General features: G+C 37.4%; 2 protein-coding genes across 4 annotated transcripts; both read left to right on the forward strand.

The window, feature by feature from the left end:
- Positions 1-5,802: 5,802 nt before the first annotated feature.
- On the forward strand, positions 5,803-11,398 carry LOC111803396 (pentatricopeptide repeat-containing protein At2g03880, mitochondrial). Of its 3 annotated transcripts, none has more exons than XM_023687773.1 (4): positions 5,803-6,059; positions 7,016-7,063; positions 7,335-10,840; positions 11,019-11,398. In XM_023687773.1, exons 2-3 carry the CDS (start codon positions 7,061-7,063, stop codon positions 9,639-9,641), a joined length of 2,310 nt encoding a protein of 769 aa, XP_023543541.1. In that variant the 5' UTR covers positions 5,803-6,059; positions 7,016-7,060; the 3' UTR covers positions 9,642-10,840; positions 11,019-11,398. The 3 variants fall into 3 exon arrangements, with proteins under 3 accessions (XP_023543541.1, XP_023543542.1, XP_023543540.1); XM_023687774.1 differs by having other exon boundaries at positions 5,803-5,966; XM_023687772.1 differs by having other exon boundaries at positions 7,016-10,840.
- A 2,522-nt stretch (positions 11,399-13,920) lies between these two features.
- On the forward strand, positions 13,921-16,388 carry LOC111803410 (aspartic proteinase nepenthesin-1). The gene is made up of 3 exons (XM_023687793.1): positions 13,921-14,619; positions 15,331-15,849; positions 16,012-16,388. The coding sequence occupies exons 1-3, from the start codon at positions 13,999-14,001 to the stop codon at positions 16,234-16,236; spliced, it is 1,365 nt and encodes a 454-aa protein (XP_023543561.1). The 5' UTR covers positions 13,921-13,998; the 3' UTR covers positions 16,237-16,388.
- Positions 16,389-16,658: the final 270 nt, after the last annotated feature.

The following is a 16,658-nucleotide window of genomic DNA, read 5'->3' on the forward strand; positions in this document are numbered from 1 at the left end:
TTCCCCACAACCCTAAACTTCTCTCTCTAAAAACCCTTCTCTCTCTCTAGAAAACTGCCCTACGCAATGGCACTACCCACACTCCCTTGCCCTTAATTTATAGGGTCATGTGTTTTTTTTTTTGTTACTATCTTTCTCTCTCTAGTTCATGATTCTAGAGAGAGAAGAACACAAGTTTCCTTAATTTATATTTAAACAAAGAAAAAAACAACATAATATGTTCGTACAGTGACGACTGAGACTCAGTTCTAGTAATGATGCTTTTTTACATTCAGATATGTATTCACACATAATTTAACTTCTGTAAAATCCCACTTTTTTACGGCAAAATATACCAAATAAGACTAAAACTCTTACCTTCTTTCCATTTATTTTCTATCCATTTTTAAATATATTTTTAACCGTCTCCAAACTCAATCCAAACCGTTCAATTGGAGTATAGCTTCGTTGGTATTCTAGGTAAAAAAAACCCTAGAGGTGTTCAAAAAATCCGTGACTCAAAAACCCGATCAACCCATTTGATTCAGATTATAAATGTATTTGAGTTAGGTCGGGTTCAAATAAATGAAAATTTTATAAAATCAAGTTGGTAAAACTCGATTAGGTTAAACTGAACTTATACGTATCTATTATTAATTTTAAAATATACATTTTTCTTATGATAAAATTATATACGTATATATTTATTTAGTTAAAAATAATGGTTGGGAATTTTAATTAAATGATTTAGGAATTAATATTTTATTTTTATTAAAAGTAAAGATTTAAATAAATGATCTCACCCACTCGAACAAACCAATTAAAAAAAGTTCATGGTTGGATTAGGTTGAGTTTATTATTTAATAAGGATAGTTTGGGTCGAGAATTTTACCACTTGAACCATTAGGTTAAGCTTAAAAAAATGTCTTAACTCGACCCGATCCAACTCACGAATACTCTTAAGAAACGAGACCTTAATTGAGTCACTGGCGTCTATAAGATACCGAGGGAAATAAATCTCTCTATTAATTTATTAATTTAATTTTTTTTTATCATTTATTCTACGATAAGATGTGTATTGAACCAATTTAAACAGTTTATGATTGAGTTGGGTTGAGTTTACCACGTGAACCATCAGGTTAAATTTAAAAAATGTCTCAACTTGACCTTATCGAACTCACGAACACGAGACGTTAATAGAGTGATTGGCACCCATACCTACAAGATTCCAATGCATGGTATTAATTAATTAGTTTATTAAAATAAAAAAAATAAATAATATGTGATGATAAGAAAATGATGGAGGTGTGAGTGAGTGAGTGAGTGAGTGAGATGACCTGCAGTTACCGGTCAAGGGGACAGTGTGTGACCTGCAATAGCCAGTGGGCGGGGTCTCTCTGGATTCAGACATGGACACAGACACAGCATGCACAACAAGACAAATGGAGTAATTAAAAAGCACACTTCACACATGTCAGCCTTTAATGCCATTTTTTCATCATTACCTTATTATTATTTTTCCCTTTTTTTTTTTTTTTAATTTTCCATCAAAATAAAAATAAATAAATAAATAAATAAATTTGTTTGCTTTCTACCCGCACGCTCCGGGTGACTTTCATTTTCCCCTTTTTATATTTTCTTTTATTTAATATTTTAAAAATTAATTTTAACTAAGAACCCGATCACCTTCAATTATCCAACTCAAACTATTTTTTTCAGAATTGGGTTTGCGAGTTAAAATTTATTTCATCGGTCTACCTGACTAACTCGAAAATAGAATTACAACTTAACCTTACCTCTAACAGCCTAAATCCTTATCTAGCAGATATTGTCTGTTTTGACCCGTTACGTATCGTCGCTAACCTCACGATTTTAAAACGCATCTATTAGGAAGAGGTTTTCAAACTCTTACCAGCGTCCTCATTGGCATACTGCCCGGTGTCTGACTTTGGTACCATTTGTAACAGCTCAAGTTCATCGCCGTATCTACTTTCGTCTATTACATAATTTTTAAAATATGTCTATTAGGGAGAGATTTTTACACCCTTATGATGAATGTTTCGTTTTCTTCTCTTACCGATGTAGAATCTCAACTACCTTACTTTTTAAAAAAAATTAAAAATATTTAATGTTTGTAACTCGTAAATGTTTGATATTTGAACTTAATTTAATTATTAATATAATATATATTGTAAATAGGTATGATTTTTTTAAAATAATTAAAAAAGATCTAAGAACCCAACCCGAGTCAACCCAAAAAATAAGAGTTGCTCGTGTCACCAATCTAAACAACCCAAAATTTTAAATTAGTCTAAAAGAAAAAATTTCAACTCAACCGGCGTACATCCCTACCTAAATATTTATTTTATATTGTTAGGGAGATAATAGACATTTCACATTACTTCCTTTTATTCACTATATACATAGATGTGTTCATTATATGGTAGTTGTCACCCCCTTATATTTACTTTTTATCTACGAGTTTACGAGTTTAGCTTTGGTTTAATTCTAGCGGCTTGTAGTTAACGTTTTTCGAGTAGAGTTTTGTAAGCATCTTTGTGTTGAGCCGTCACAGCAATAAACTGATTGGTAAACTAACGATGCTGACGTTTTTTGAAACATTTTTTTGTTGTTATAGACAGAGACGACTTACAAATTAGGGATGGAAGAATAGTAATGAGACCCGTGATGACTTCTGAATAACCTTCTTTGACTTTATCAATAATAAAAATTTTGACTTTTTGTTCGTTAGTCAAATCTCTTGTCAACACACCTATAACTTTTTCAATAATGAAGCTTTTTACTTTTGTATTCATTTGCCAAATCTTGCCAAAAACATGTTTGTCGGGATTACGACCCATCAACCAAGTAGCAATGGGAGAGAATCCATAGCATGTCATAACAAAAACTTGATTCGAGGTAGGACTATACACGGGTTAACCCAACTCAATTAAACCCTCTATTTTTCGGGTTGACAGGGTTATCGGGTTATTGTTTTTTAAAAATTATTTCAAAAAATCGATTAGGTTGAGTTGTAACTCTATTTTTTTTCGTTTTCCAAAAATTCANAAAAAAAAAAAAAAAAAAAAAAATAATAATAATAATAATCAAACTCAACCCAATTTTACGATTTGGGTAGGGCAGTCTAAGTTGGTCGTGTTAGATGAACACGACTCTCCACAATGGTATGATATTGTCCACTTTGAGCATACGCTCTCGTGGCTTTGCTTTGGGCTTCCCCAAAATGCCTCAAACCAATGGAGTTAGTATTCCTAACTTATAAACCCATGATCATTCACTAAATTAGCCGATGTGGGACTTTGATCATCCAACACCTTCCCTCGAACAAAGTGCGCCTCCCCTTAATCGATGCTCGACTTCTTTAGAGTCTTAGTCATTTTTTATTGCCTTCGAGGAGGCATGACTCCTTTTCTTTTGGAGTTCTTTGTTCGATATTTGAGGATTTACCAATCTATTGGCACGACTAAATTTAGGGCATGACTCTAATACCATGTTAGACGAACACGACTCTCCAAAATGGTATGATATTGTCTACTTTGAGCATACGCTCTCATGGCTTTGCTTTGGACTTCCCCAAAAGGTCTAAAAACAATGAAGTTAGTATTCCTCACTTATAAACCCATGATCATTCCCTAAATTAACCGATGTGGGACTTTGATCATCCAACAGACCGGGTTATTGGATCATATAAACACTCCTAATTTGAGGTGTTATCAAATGACTCGGGAGTTCGATACCGCATGAATTTTTAAAAAATACATAAATGAAAGAAAATTCCAAAGATTCTTGGATTGTGTGGGTATTAATGTAATTTTCATATTATTAATAGTAAATAAATTAAAAGGGATTTGTTGTTCTTTTGCATGGATCAAGTAAACTGACAATGTTGGAAATAAGGTTTCCTCTTGGAATTTGATGAACTAATTAATTAATTATTTATTTTAATAAACACTCTGTTTAGTTACTTAATTTTGAATCATTAATTTTTAAATGTATATTTAATTTTTTTTAAAACAAATAAAAAATTATTAAAAAATTTTGTATTTTATAAATTTTTAATTTTGTATTATAATGACCCATGTTCCAGATCAGATCAGGATTCGAAATCTAGATTTCATATTTAAATGGTTTGGATATTCTCTTACAACATGATCATGTTACTTACTCATTGCTTTTAAAATGAAAAATTATCCACACAAACTAACACGAGTTAATTAAATAAAAAAAATATAATTTAATTTTCAAAATTATTGGAAATAGAGGGGTATTTTGGGGAAGTGGAAAAGACGGCGATTGCGGAGGAGGAAAGGAGAGCCCGAGTAAGGAGGGCAAAAAAATAAATAAAAATAAAAATAAAAGGAAGGTGTGTGAGAGAGTGGGGCCCAGGGAGATATTGGACGGCTGAGATCTCTGCACCCAATCGTACGCTGCAGAGACGCGCCCACGTGATTGCATTCAATGGTCGTGGGAACCGGTACGACCCCCTTAACGGTTGTGGTACTGTGGGCCCCACCCCATTCTTCTCTCTCTGTGCTCACTTCTTCGGTCTCCCGTGGGGACCACTACTTTTTTCATCTCATAATAATTTAATAATAATGATTAATTAATAATATGAATAATTACAAAAATTAATCATTATTATTTTGGTATCTATATATTAAAATTTAATTCTTATAATTTCAATTTTTATTTATTTTTAAATGTTTCTTTTGGTTTATATTAATTTAATTTATAATTTTAGAAAAATTAAAAAATAAAAAATTCAATGATGCCTAAATGATATGATGATGGATGGGATGGCTTTTGTGTGTAATTATTTTTTTTTTAATGAGTCTATTTTAAAATTATTTTTAAAAAAATTGTATAATATCTAACCGTTAATATCAGCGCGAAAAAATGTTTTGTTTTATAGAGACGGAACGATGTCTTACTTTACAGAGAAGTAGTGAAACATGAGTTGCAAAAAATAAAAATAAAAACGAAACGAACATCAACACATGCGAAGAGACTGTACATGTAAGTTCACCATTAGGGTTTGAGCTTATATGTTGTACTGTTTCATTGTCGTGGACGACCAGGAGTTTTGAGAGACTAAAATTCTTACAACGATTCGATTGAATAGTTTTCCTATTCGGGAATCTAAATTAAGGGACCTATTTGGGAATCTCCAAAATCTATGCTTATTCGTAACAGCTGAAACATTTTGTCGCTTACTGTGCCTTTCCTCGTCTTTGGGTGTCTGGGTATTCACAGTAAGTTCTTCTTCGTTTGAACCTTAATTTTAACTTTAAGGTATGTCATGTTATCAACGTCCATAGTTGGAGATAAACGAATTCGAACGGTGACGTCTGCTATAGGGTAAACCACTGCCTCTCAAGGCCCGGGCTGATTCTACCATTGAGGTCAATGATAGATAATAACTCCCCATCGAACCGAGTTTACAACTTTTATTCGGATTCTTGTTTTAAAGTTAGTATTACTATTTTTTAGTATATAATTTTCAATTTAGATTTGGGCCTCGACATGTCCTTGAAGATTTGGGCCTACAAATGGACTTGGACCCATTTCAATGCAAGCCCAAAATAGAACGACGCCGTTTCAAGAACTAATAATAAATTACGTCTTAAAATGGGCCTGTGATGTTTGGGCCGGGCTGATTAAAAAACTTTTCTCATTTGTGGGCCGTATATGGGCCGAAGTCCAAAAAGAACTGGGCTTGTGAAGAAGCGAGAAACTAAAACGACGTCGTAGAAGCAAAGAGCAGACCAAGTGACGACGGTGTCTTATTGGTCTCGAAGCTCTTTAGCTAAAACCCCTAAAACCTCTGCAGCGAACTTGGACGTCGTCGACGAACTCACAGAGGCCCGTCCATTGCCCGTCCACGACATCCACCTCCGACAGGGTTCTCTGCAACAAACCATCTGTGCGACGGGGACGCGATTCTCGACGGTGGGGCGATAACAAGGGTATTCTTTAACGAATCTGAAATTGCTTTGGTTTATGAATGACGCTTCGTTTGACTTCAAATCTGAACAATTATGGTCTATGATTGATTTTGGGTAAGAATAACCCTCAAGTACAATCTTATGCTAATTCAAGAAATTTAAGAAACTTTTGTTCTTTTAAGATATTGAAGGTTTGATAATTTTAATTTGTAGGTTTTGGTTGAATGGAAGCTTTGTTCATTGACATTTGGTTTTGAAAGCATCATTTGTAACTTAGTTTTTAGCTGAAGGTTTTATGAAAGATTGCGTTGCTTTAAAAGTGTTGTAAATGTTTGTATTTTCTTGTTTACAATTGTTTTTGAAAGAAAATGAATGTGAGATCCCATATCCATTGGGGAGGAGAAGGAAACACCCTTTATATAAGGGTGTGGAAACCTCTCTTTATCAGACGTGTTTTAAAAACCTTTAGGGGAAGCCCGAAAGGAAAAACCCAAAGAGGACAATATCTGCTAGTGGTGGGTTTGGGCTGTTACAAATGGTATCAGAACCAGACATTGGGCGATATGCCAGCGAGGAGGCTGAGCCCCGAAGGGGGGTGGACATGAGGCGATGTGCTAGCAAGAATGCTGGGCCTTGAAAGGGGTGGGTTTGGTGGGGGTCCCACATCGATTGGAGAACAGAACGAGTGCCAGCGAGGATTTTGGTCCCATAAGGGGGTGGATTGTGAGATCCCACATCGGTTGGGAAGGAAAAGGAAACACCCTTTATGAGGGTGTGGAAACCTCTCCCGAACGAGTGCCAACGAGGACGCTGGGCCCCATAGGAGGGTGGATTATGAAATCCCACATCGGTTGAGAAGGAGAAGGAAACACCCTTTATAAGGGTGTGGAAACCTCTCCCTAGCAGACACATTTTAAAAACTTTGAGAGAAAGCCCGAAAGGGAAAGCCCAAAGAGGACAATATCTACTAGCGGTAGGCTTAGGTTGATACAATGAATTTCAAAGTTTGAAATGGGAAATGCTTATCGAGTATTTTTGTATTCATTTTTGCTTTTCATAAATGTTTTCAGCTGGAGGTTCAGGCAATAGTTCTTAAAGAAGTGAAGTTGAGCATTATGGTACGAGACATTGAAAGATGTTAAACACTTGTTAGTTTATCTCAAGAATCGTTTGTAAGAAATTTCTTCTACTGAATTGTGTAAGTTGTTATGTTTTCACATTATTGTCATCATAGTCCTATTGGAAAATATGGGCTGTTACACTTGGGCACCAAGAAGAAGGTGCTTATGTTTACAATATATTTTCAAACTTCAAACTCTTTCACCAAGTGCTTCGTTCCGTTTCATCCACAACTTTGTGTATGATTCGTCGAATTTTGTCTCCAATCAGCGTCTGAGTGAGTTGTCTAAAGATGATCGAGTTGATGAAGCGCGTAAGTTGTTTGATCACATGCCTTACCGGGACACGTACACATGGAATATTATGATTTCAGCTTATGCCAATTCAAGAAACATGGTCGAAGCTCGCAAGCTTTTCGACGAAACTCCAACTAAAAATTCTATCACTTGGTCATCCCTGGTATCTGGATATTGCAGAAATGGGTGTGAAGTTGAAGGCTTGAGGCTGTTCAGCCAAATGTGGAGTGAGGGACAGAAGCCAAGTCAATATACATTGGGCAGTGTTTTACGAGCATGTTCGACTTTGGGTTTACTCCATAGTGGCAAAATGATTCATGGCTATGTAACAAAAATACAATTAGAAGCAAATATCTTCGTTGCTACCGGTCTCGTCGACATGTATTCCAAGTGTAAGTGTCTCCTGGAGGCTGAATACCTCTTTGTATCATTGTCTGATAGGAAAAACTATGTTCTATCGACCGCTATGCTCACCGGTTATGCTCAAAATGGCGAGAGTTTGAAGGCAATGCAGTGTTTTAAGGAGATGAGAATACAGGGAATGGAGTCTAACCATTTCACATTTCCCAGCATACTGACAGCATGTACAGCAATTTCAGCTTATGCTTTTGGTCAGCAGGTACATGGATGCATTATTTTGAGTGGTTTTGGTGCTAATGTTTATGTTCAAAGTGCATTAGTTGATATGTATGCGAAATGTGGCGACTTGAATAGTGCGAGGATGCTACTAAATATCATGGAAATCGATGATGTTGTATGCTGGAACTCGATGATTGTCGGGTGTGTGACACACGGACATATGGAGGAAGCTCTAGTTTTGTTCCATAAGATGCATAATCGGGATATTGTAATCGACGATTTCACGTACCCGTCTGTTTTGAAATCTCTGGGTACTTGCAGGGACCTGAAAAATGGAGAATCTGTTCATTCTCTGATAATGAAAACTGGTTTTGATGCCTGCAAAACAGTGAGCAATGCGCTTGTTGATATGTATGCTAAACAGGGAAACTTAAATTGTGCATTAGAGGTTTTCAATAAGATATCTGATAAAGATGTCATTTCTTGGACCTCCTTGGTCACGGGATATGTTCATAATGGCTTCCATGAAAAGGCTCTCAAGTTATTCTGTGACATGAGAATTGCAGGTGTTGATCTAGACCAATTCGTAATTGCCTGTGTCTTTAGTGCTTGTGCTGAACTAACGATTATCGAGTTTGGTCGACAGGTTCACGGAAACTTCATAAAATCAAGCGTTGGTTCACTGTTATCTGCTGAGAACTCTCTGATAACAATGTATGCCAAATGTGGATGCTTAGAAGATGCAACTCGAGTCTTTGACTCGATGGAAACTCGAAATGTCATATCATGGACTGCTATAATAGTTGGTTATGCACAGAATGGGAGAGGGAAGGACTCGCTTCGTTTTTACGACCGGATGATAATCGATGGCGTAAAGCCTGACCCTGTTACTTTCATTGGTTTGTTGTTTGCTTGCAGCCATGCAGGTCTAGTGGAAACTGGTCGATCTTACTTCGAATCAATGGAAAAGGTTTATGGAATAAAGCCGGGTTCTGATCATTATGCTTGCATGATTGATCTACTGGGACGTGCTGGAAAGCTTAACGAGGCAGAGGAGTTATTGAATCGAATGGACGTTGAGCCCGATGCAACCGTATGGAAGTCGTTACTTTCGGCATGTCGGGTTCATGGGAACTTAGAACTTGGAGAAAGGGCGGGGAAAAACCTCATTAAGTTGGAGCCTTTGAATTCTCTGCCATATGTTCTATTGTCCAATATGTTCTCTGTTGCTGGTAGATGGGAAGATGCAACATATATACGTAATTCAATGAAAAGAATGGGTATTAACAAGGAGCCTGGATATAGTTGGATTGAAATGAAGAGCCAAGTGCATTCATTTATATCAGAAGATAGAAGTCACCCTATGGCTGCTGAAATATATTCTAAGATTGATGAAATGATGATCTTAATAAAGGAAGCTGGGTATGTTCCCGATATGAACTTCGCGTTACGTGACATGGACGAAGAGGCTAAGGAACGTAGTTTAACATATCATAGCGAAAAGTTGGCTGTTGCGTTTGGACTCCTTGCAGTCCCGAATGGAGCGCCGATTCGAATTTTCAAAAATCTTAGGGTATGTGGGGACTGTCACTCAGCCATGAAATATATATCTAGCGTTTTTAAGCGGCATGTTATTTTGAGAGACTTGAATTGTTTCCATCACTTCAAAGAGGGAAAATGTTCTTGTGGAGACTTCTGGTAAGGGAGGTGTTTCACCACTTTTTAAGGAGGATCGGAAACCAGCTAAGGCACCGTAGCATCCCCTAAAGGCATAACTGACAGGTTCTATTCTATCTGCCCATCTGAGTCATCCTGTGTCGTTGATCCACCTTGGAGAATGAAACTTAAATATATATCTAGCGTTTTTAAGCGGCATGTTCTTTTGAGAGGCTTGAATTGTTTCCATCACTTCAAAGAGGCAAAATGTTCTTGTGGAGACTTTTGGTAAGGGAGGTGTATCGGAACCAGCTAAGGGACCGTAGCGTCCCCTAAAAGCGTAACTGATAGGTTCTGTTCTATCTGCCCATCCGAGTCATCCCGTGTCGTTGTTGACCCACCTTAGAGAATGAAACTTAAATATATATCTAGCGTTTTTAAGCGGCCTGTTCTTTTGAGAGACTTGAATTGTTTCCATCACTTCAAAGAGGGAAAATGTTCTTGTGGAGACTTTTGGTAAGGGAGGTGTATCGGAAACAGCTAAGGGACCGTAGCGTCCCCTAAAGGCGTAACTGACAGGTTCTGTTCTATCTGCCCATCCGAGTCATCCCGTGTCGTTGTTGACCCACCTTAGAGAATGAAACTTAAATATATATCTAGCGTTTTTAAGCGGCATGTTCTTTTGAGAGACTTGAATTGTTTCCATCACTTCAAATAGGGAAAGTGTTCTTGTGGAGACTTCTGGTAAGGGAGGTGTATCGGAAGCCAGCTAAGACACTGTAGCGTCCCCTAAAGATGTAACTGACAGGTTCTGTTCTATTTGCCCATCCGAGTGATCCCGTGTCTTTGTTGACCTACCTTGGAGAATGAAACTACTATTTCTTGATGATACCTGAGTTTTCCTATTAGCACAACTCAAGCAAGCTAAGAATGGTGGTAGTCATTTCCTGATCCTGATAAGAAGTAACTCCTAAATCCTTCACTTTGAAGCTTAATCCTACCATCTCTTTGTCCAACAACTCCGTTCAGGCGAAACCGCGGTGGTCCGTTCAGACAGGATTCTTCACTAGGCTTGGCAATTCTTCACTAGGCTTGGCTGGCTGCTCCGGGAGAAGTCAAAAAGTGATGTCGTGAGTATCTTCTTAGGCTTCTCGAACGCTCGAGACAACCTTGCTATTATCGACGAGCTTCTTCTATACTCGAACCTTGTGGAAACTGATAAGAGTTCTCGACGAACTCAAAGAGGTCCATCTTCTATTCCTTTACTGCATTCTTCTTTGTTCATGGATTCTTAGATTATTTGAAGAACTTGTCAAAACTAATACATGTATTGGCAGTTCATTTGATTCTGGAGTCTTTTGAAAAAATCATTCATAAGCTGAATGAAAAAGTATAATTAATCATTGTGTTGAAAACTTTATAGGCATTGTTGATGTGTGATTTCGGGTTAAGGATCACTGTTAAGATCGTGATGAGCTTCCATGATGACATATTGGCAGGGAAGCGTAAGTCGGGTCGTGAAATAAAGGTAATGAGTTCACGAATTGTTTCACTGCTTTGCTTTGTTTTGGCATTCGGTTGAGCATTCTTTGTAAAGGTATGGAAACCTCTTTTTAGTAGACGCGTTTTAAAACTTTGAGGGAAAACCCAAAAGGACAATATCTGCTAGCGGTGGGCTTGAGCTGTTACATGTATGGGTTGAGAGACTCATTTTGTATTACGGAATATGATGGAGTGTAGCATTATGAACCTTAACTATATTTCGTCTTCATTTTTGTAATTTTGTAACGGAGATTTCTTTATTAGGTTTTGGCAAGCCTATTTCTGGCTTCCCCCATCTTGAAATTTCTTTGTTTCTTATGTTTCGAGAACAGGAGATGTGAGATCTCCACATCGGTTAGGGAGGAGAACCAAGGTGTAGAAACCTCCTTTTCCTAGCAGCCCATTTTAAAATCGTGAGTCAGACGACAATACGTAATTGGCCAAAGCGAACAATATCTGCTATCAGTGGACTTGGGCTGTTACAAATGGTATAAGAGCTAGACATCGGGCGATGTGCCCGCAAGGAGGTTGAACCTCGAAGTGGGGTGGATTGGGAGTCCCACATCGATTGGAATGAGTGCCAACTACAACGTTGGACCCTGAAGGCAGTGAATTGTGAGATCCCACGAAGCATTCTTTATGAGAGCGTGGAAACCTTTCCCTACTAGATGCGTTATGAAAATTTTGAATAGTTCTTCATTTGTCATCTGATTTGTGCTATTCGGAATTGTCTTTTTGAACTCTATAAATGGAAGGTTTGCTATCATCGAAATATATGGTTTGATATGAGTTTGACGATGAATTCCCTAATAAAAATATGTTCAAATGTAAATTTGTATACTAATATTGAAGGTAGAGATGCCCATTTAACTTTCGAGAGGCTCACCCTAGATAGTGTGACAAATCTCCGTTTGAACGGAAAGCAGGGACTAAACAGGGTGGGGGTCGGGGACGGGGACAGGGATTATGTTCTCCACCGTCGTGTTTTTTAAAAAATCAATCACGTTATGAAGTAAATTAGCGTAAAATTTCAATTTGGTAGGTTAAGGTGTTATAAGTAATTGCAATTATTTTATATTGATATTATTGTAAGATAATTATTTAATGAATGAATGAGTTATTTAAATTAAAAAATAATTTTGGATAAATTGATGATTGTTTTACCAAAACGGTTGGTATTTTCTTACCATTTCTTTTACTCTAAACCAGCCTTAAAGAGGGTTTAGTAAATTTGGAATTCATCTATAATATAGGACAATTATACAAACTTTTTACAAATATACCCTTAATAATGTTCGAGTATAGGGTTTCTGCATATTCTATTAACGACCCCAGAGAAGGTTGGCGAAGGTGTCCTAAGAGGAATCATACCGTTCTTTCTATGTGCCATGACCAGAATGAAAACCGAGGGAGTCGTTAAAAAAGGATAACTCCAAAGAAGGGAAGGGTCATATGATTCTAGTTAGGGCCTAGGGGTGCTCGTAGGTTAGGTTAAGTTCATTTGAGATATTGTTTAGATCCAACCCAGTTGTTATTAAATAACGAACCCAATCCAACTACAAATTATTTGGATTGGTTGGTTCGGGTAGCTTATTCAAATTTTTGTTTTTCATAAAATTAAAATGTTAGCTCGTAATTTGTTTATTTTTAAATATTTAATTAAGATTTACAATTCAATAGGTATATATGTTCAAATATGACCCGCCAAATAATAAAAATAATTACGAAATTAAATAAGTATGCATATATATAATCATATTGTTAGTAAAAATGTATTTTTTAAAATTAATAATAAATTCACATTGGTTCCGTTTAACCTAGTCTAAGTTTAGAAAATTCATAAACCAACTCAACTCATAAAGTTTTCATTCATTTGAATCCAACCCAACTCAAGTAAGTTCATAACCCAATTCAAGTCGTACGGGTTGGATTTAGGGTTTGGGTTGATAGAGCTTTTCGGGTTATCGAGTTTTTTGAACACGCCTAATTCTAGCTAATTCGTGATTAGGAGTTGGATTAGGGTTTGAGTTGATCGAGTTTTTTGAACACGCTTAATTCTAGTTGATCCGTGTAACGGCCTAGGCCCACCGTTGTAGAGATTGTCCTCTTTGAACTTTCCCTTTCGAGATTCCCCTCAAGGCTTTAAGACATGTCTTCTAGGGAAAAGTTTCCACACCCTTATAAAGGATGATTCGTTTTTCTTCCCAACCAATGTGGTATATCACAATCCACCTCTTCAGGGCCCAACGTCCTTACCGGCACATCGCCTCATGTCTACCCCTTCGAGGAACAACCTCCTCGCTGATACATAGTTTGGTGTCTGACTCTGATACCATTTGTAACGGCCCAGGCCCACCATTAGCCGATATTGTTCTCTTTGGGCTTCCCCGTTCGAGCTTCCTCTCAAGGGTTTAAAACGCGTCTTCTAGGGAAAGGTTGCCACACCGTTATAAAGGGTGTTTCGTTTTCCTCCCCAACCAACGTGGGATATCACAATCCGTGATCAATATACCTTTTGAAACGAACTAAAAAAATAAAATATATTTATAGATTTGTAATTTTAAACCAAGAATTATGGCGTTAAAAGTAATGAAAAAACAAAGATGCCCAAAAAGTATGTTGAACTAAGTGCACAATTTTCAATACAAATCAAAGCGTGTGAGAGACTTCCACTTCTTTTTACCAAATTTAGTTGTAATGTTTCCTATCAAACAATAATAATTCCCTTCCTTTTCTCACCAACCAACCAATCAAAACACTTCCCAACTTAGCTCCCATCTTACTCTAAATTCCTTCTTTTTTCTATTTCATCTCCCTAATCTCTTCCCAATTCTCTTCATTGCTCAAGGATTCAAGAACTCATGGCGGACTCGTTACGATATCTGATCGTCTCGGTTGTTCTATCGATTACCATGTTATTCATTCATACCTCGGCCTCAAGTTCGTCTCACTCAAGGCGAGCTCTACGGCAACCTAAGTTGCCTAGTGATGGTTTCCGAGTGAGTCTTAACCATGTGGATCATGTCAAGAATTTGACGAGATTCGAGCAGTTGCAACGAGGAGTGGCACGTGGGAAGACTAGATTGCATAGACTAAACGCCATGATGTTGGCTGCCAACGTCGGTGTTGGTGGTCGAGTGCAGGCGCCGGTGGTGGCGGGTAATGGTGAGTTTCTTATGAAGTTGGCTATCGGATCTCCGCCGAGAAGCTTCTCGGCGATCATGGATACGGGGAGTGACCTGATTTGGACACAGTGTAAGCCTTGTCAACAATGTTTTGATCAAGCTACGCCTATTTTTGATCCGAAAGAATCTTCTTCTTTCTCTAAGATTTCTTGCTCGAGCGAGCTCTGTGATGCTCTCCCGACATCGACATGTAGTAGCGATGAGTGCGAGTATTTCTACACGTATGGTGATTATTCCTCAACCCATGGCGTTTTGGCTGCTGAGACCTTCACTTTTGGAGATTCAAGCCAAGACCAGGTTATTAACCACCATCAAACCAAAAACATTATAAAGTTTGATAAGTTATGGTTTACTTAACATAGTTGTTTTTAATAAAAATTCCCTAAAATTTGAGGATTTTTCGTTCGAGTATAAACGATAGGGGTTATAAGGATCGAGCTGGGTCAGGTTGATAAATTTTTTTGGATCAACCAAAATTTTGGGTTGGTTAGGTTGGTAACCTATATAACTCGAAATTGTTTTACATCCTAATTGAACCCTATATTTATAGGTAAGGTCAGGTTGGGTTGTCCAGTAGTTGTTGAGGGCGATGGTGAGGCTAAGGAGCTGCATCTGTGAGAGGTGTCTTGTTTACATTTGACAATGATGGTGAGGATAAGGAGTGTGGCCAACGACGAGGAGCTGTGTCTGAGACCTAACTTTTGTCTAATTTTTACGATATATATACTTATTTATTATTATTATTATTTTAATTTGGACTGATTTGGTTTGGATGGATAGAAACTTTAGCCAATAAACCCGAAATTTGATCCAAACCAGCTCGGTTCAAGAAAATTAACCTAACCCAACCCTTATGATTTAGGTTGGGTTGGTTGAGTTTTTTGGGTTTGATTTACACTGCTAATATCTCCCCTTTGTTTCAATAGCATGTTAAATCACCGCTAAATTAAAAAAGTTTAAAATGGTATCTAAACTCTATTCGATCTTATATACATGTTCTTAATTCAGGTATCGATTCCTGGACTTGGATTTGGATGTGGAGACGACAACGAAGGGGACGGGTTCAGCCAAGGCGAGGGGCTAGTGGGTCTCGGCCGAGGACCCTTATCGCTAGTTTCTCAACTAAAAGAACAGAAGTTTTCGTATTGTTTAACCGCCATTGATGACACGAAACCAAGCTCACTTTTGTTGGGATCTCTAGCAAATGTGAAACCTAAAGCATCCGAAGGTGAAATCAAAACCACCCCATTGATAAGAAACCCATCTCAGCCATCTTTTTACTATCTTTCTCTACAAGGAATCTCGGTTGGTGGCACTCAATTACCAATACCAAAGGCCACTTTTGAGCTCCATGATGATGGGAGTGGTGGCGTTATCATAGATTCAGGCACAACAATCACATACATTGAGAAAAATGCTTTCACTTTACTCAAAAAAGAGTTCGTTTCTCAAATGAAACTTCCCGTTGACGACTCGGGTACCAGTGGTCTCGACCTTTGCTTTAACTTGCCTCCCGAGACAACTCAGGTACGTTTACCTAACAGTTTAAGTCGATAAGAAGGAGTCCCACGTTGACTAATTTAGAAATGATCATGAGTTTATAAGTAAGGAATACATCTCCATTGGTACGAGTCGTGATTCCTAACATAGAATAATGTATTGATGTTTTTGTTTATGTTGTTAACAAAGGTGGAGGTTCCGAAGTTGACGTTCCATTTCAAAGGTGCCGATTTGGAGCTTCCGGGGGAGAATTACATGATCGGTGACTCGAGGGCAGAGTTGATATGTTTGGCCATTGGGAGTTCGAGCGGAATGTCCATCTTTGGGAATCTTCAACAACAAAACATCATGGTTGTTCATGATCTTCAAGAAGAAACTGTGTCGTTTTTGCCTACTCAATGTAGTGACATATGAAAAGGTTGAAGGGAATTTGTTCAATCAAAATGGAGTGAAATGATAGATTTAAGATTGTTTATATTATTAATTCAAGCTATTCAATTTGTAAGTTTATTAAGGGATTTTAGAACTTGTATTGAACAAGTTATATGCATGTTAATGCTATTGAANATTTGGATTTATCCATTTATAAAATATCCCTTTTTTTTTTTTTTTTTTTTTTTTTTTTTTTTTTTTATTTAGTTAAGGAACTTTGGTAACAGGTGATGAGAGACGGCTTTGGTGATCGGGACTAGGAACCAATGATTGGTGACAGAAGACTAGCGATTGGTAACTATTGTTGGAGTAGTTGCTCATCATTGGTCTAAAGAATGAGAAATAGAAATAGAAGTGAAATCGAACGTGTGTTCTGATTGATATTCACAAGCTTTAAATAGGAT

This window comes from Cucurbita pepo, chromosome LG10, assembly GCF_002806865.2.
Source record: "Cucurbita pepo subsp. pepo cultivar mu-cu-16 chromosome LG10, ASM280686v2, whole genome shotgun sequence".
Lineage (NCBI taxonomy): Eukaryota > Viridiplantae > Streptophyta > Magnoliopsida > Cucurbitales > Cucurbitaceae > Cucurbita > Cucurbita pepo.